General features: G+C 38.4%; 1 protein-coding gene across 1 annotated transcript; it reads right to left on the reverse strand.

Moving 5' to 3' along the window:
- Positions 1 to 298: 298 nt before the first annotated feature.
- Positions 299 to 1,348, reverse strand: LOC137537838 (4-galactosyl-N-acetylglucosaminide 3-alpha-L-fucosyltransferase FUT6-like). The gene has a single exon (XM_068259791.1). The coding sequence runs from the start codon at positions 1,346 to 1,348 to the stop codon at positions 299 to 301; it is 1,050 nt and encodes a 349-aa protein (XP_068115892.1).
- Positions 1,349 to 2,936: the final 1,588 nt, after the last annotated feature.

Raw genomic sequence — 2,936 nt, forward strand, 5'->3', positions numbered from 1 at the left:
AATCTCTGGCTAATACCCTCCCCCCTCCTCCTGCCCAGACTGAGCTCCCATAAGCCCTTGCTACTGTCTGAAAGTGCCTTGGCTCTCTGAAAACCTGTGGGCATGGCTTGTTTAGTTTATATGGAATTAGGGTATTAAAACAAAAAAGTATTTAGCTTGAGGAATTCCCCAAAAAACAACAGGAAAGGAACACAATTATGCAATGAGTAAAAGTTCATCTCGGATCCACTTTAATGAGTTAGTCCACTGGTGGCTCTTGCATGCAGGACCATTTTGTGCATCAGTATGTCCTGGCTTGTCACTTATACCATGCAACAAGAGAGGGCATGGACCTATATGGAGGAGCCCTATGCAATGCTATGCATGCTTTACAGTATTGTATAGACCAATCTAATTTTGATATTGGTTTAAATTTTGTCCTCCAGTTAAAATATTGCTTATATTTCGTATCATTTTTGTCCAGTTCGTGCATGTAGGAAGCCAGCTCTTTTGCACTAGGAAAGTCGTCAACATGAATGAATGAGTTTGCTGGAATAAACCTCTCATAATTTTCTCTGGGTGGGCCAAGAACAATTGGAACACTCCCAGACATCAGTGCGTTAGCCCAGAGTTTTTCTGTTATATAGTCTTTATGGATGGAGTTTTCGAAAGCTAAATAAAACTTATATTTTGAGAGAATTGCAAGTGTGTCTTGCCTGGCCAAAGGTAAATGGCCATTGCCAAAAACATCTACCTGGATATGATTTTTCAATTCTTCATATAACCGGACACGTCTGGAGTGAGGGTTCCAATTACTGACTGCCCATGCTACAAGCTCAGACTTTGGTGGAATGGCAAAATGATCTCCATCTTCATTAGGTTCTATCCACCCATAAGGAGTGAAGATATCAGAGTCACTTCTATAAGACATTGTGAGATTAATGGCATTGTCCATAAAGTGCAAATTTGGGCTGTGAATTGGGGACTCCAAATTAAACCACACCCAGTATTGTCCTTCAGGTCTAGGAGTTTGTGGGATCTGTTGTTTAGAAGTACATACATCTCTGTGATGCAGAACAACAGCATTTGCTGTGTTATAATATTTACGGTCTGCTGTGAAGAAGCACTGAGGATTATCAAAGGGTTTTTGACAACTGTTCAACGGGAATGCATCTCCAAAAGGCCATGTCCACAACAAGATAATCAAGTTTGATGCTGGCTTGTTGGAAGGCTCAGCATTTGAGTAGGCTGGCACTATGGAGTGGTTATTGCTGTATTTATAATATGCAAACAGCAGAAAGGCAATTAAACCTTGAATCAGGAATACAACAAAATAACGAAGACATGAGGATGACTGTGGTATGGACATTGTTCATATCTAAAACCAAGAAAAAAAGAAAAGTGTTAATTAAAAAAAAAAATGAAAAGAATGTCCCACAAATGCAAAAAACAGTTTATAAAATGACTTTGGCAGAAGACAGACATTTTTCTATGAGTTCAACCCACAAAAAAGTTAAGGAATGAAAATATATACATCAGAAACCCTAGCAGACACAAAGGGAGACAAAAATAGCCATTAGAAAATATGGGCCAGTTAGCTTTAAGACTATGTTCATTTTGGGCATATTGGTGTAATGGCCGTATTGTACAAGTGAGGCTTTACACACTACAATTAAAAAAAACAAATTCCCAGTGTGGCCAGTGTGATGCAGCGGAGTGCGGCATCCCAATGCACTGCAAGCAGTGCGATACCACAAAACACAGTTGTTTGATAATAAATGACTTCAGCCAACTACTAACCGTAAGTAAAATACACGTTTAAGTGTTATCATTCATTTTTATAAGAAATGGTTAGACATCATACATTCTGCCAGGGTGTGTAAGCTTATGTGCACAAAAGTAGATGAATACATTCACAGAATTGATAAGAAGTCAGCATTGTGCAACCACCACTTCCTTTAGACATGTTTCATGAATAACGTTCACTTACTCAGGAGATGGAATTTTTACAAAAGTGGATAAAGTTCTAAAATGTTCTACAAAATATGCACAAACTCTAAACCATAATGACTTGGAATTCAATATTGAATCTTGTTCAGAATCAAACGAAAAAAAAAATATAGACTATGAATCAGGTAGGAGCTATGGGAGAATCTGTGAGGTTGGCTCCCTGTTTTGAATTTTTAGTTGTTTGTATACTACGCCTACAACTGTTTAACACCCCAGGTGTAATCTCAGGTCAGATTTAAAGCCCCTGGGAGGCTAAACTTATTCTTTCTAGCAAATAACATTTCAGTTCACCCCATTCCTTTCTCTTGAATACTTTCTCTTATATTTTTTCTCTTTTCCCCCTTTTGTAGAATTCACCCTAAATATTATTTTTCTGCTTTCTTTTGCTTACGCTGAGTTTGACACATTAAATAATGAGGACAATTATGCAAATATTTTGCCCAGAGACACAGGAGCATGGCTGTGAAGTCAATTACTGCAAGTCTGGGCCCAAACAAAGCTGATGTCCTAAAAAAAAGAAAGAGAGTGAGCGAGAGAGAGAGAGAGAGAGAGAGAGAGAGAGAGAGAGAGAGAGAGAGAGAGAGAGAGAGAGAGAAAAGTTTGGGGATGGATGTTGGGGAAAGGGGAATGAAAGTGCAAAAAAAAACCCAAGGGTGACCTTGAAACAATAAAGTGGAATGGTGTAAAAGACATGTATTTATCAGTAGCTAGATCACTATATCTGGTTAGTATGGTGGGGAAAATTGTAGACCAGATGGAAATAAAGACAGATATTGCAAATTGTAATATTGCAATTGCATGGCAGTAGTTTGCTAAGTCAGGAGCAACAAGCAACAGTGAGGAAAAGGAAAAAGAGGGCGGGGAAGAAAAAAAAGGGAAAGCGAGAAGTTTGTGAATGAATCCTGTTGCAATTATATAACAAACAAACAAACAACAAACACAGAACA

The sequence above is a fragment of the Hyperolius riggenbachi genome, chromosome 11, assembly GCF_040937935.1.
Source record: "Hyperolius riggenbachi isolate aHypRig1 chromosome 11, aHypRig1.pri, whole genome shotgun sequence".
Lineage (NCBI taxonomy): Eukaryota > Metazoa > Chordata > Amphibia > Anura > Hyperoliidae > Hyperolius > Hyperolius riggenbachi.

Excerpts from the sequence above, each read along its gene's own strand:
- LOC137537838 (XM_068259791.1), bottom strand. The coding sequence starts at position 1,348 with ATGTCCATACCACAGTCATCCTCATGTCTTCGTTATTTTGTTGTATTC.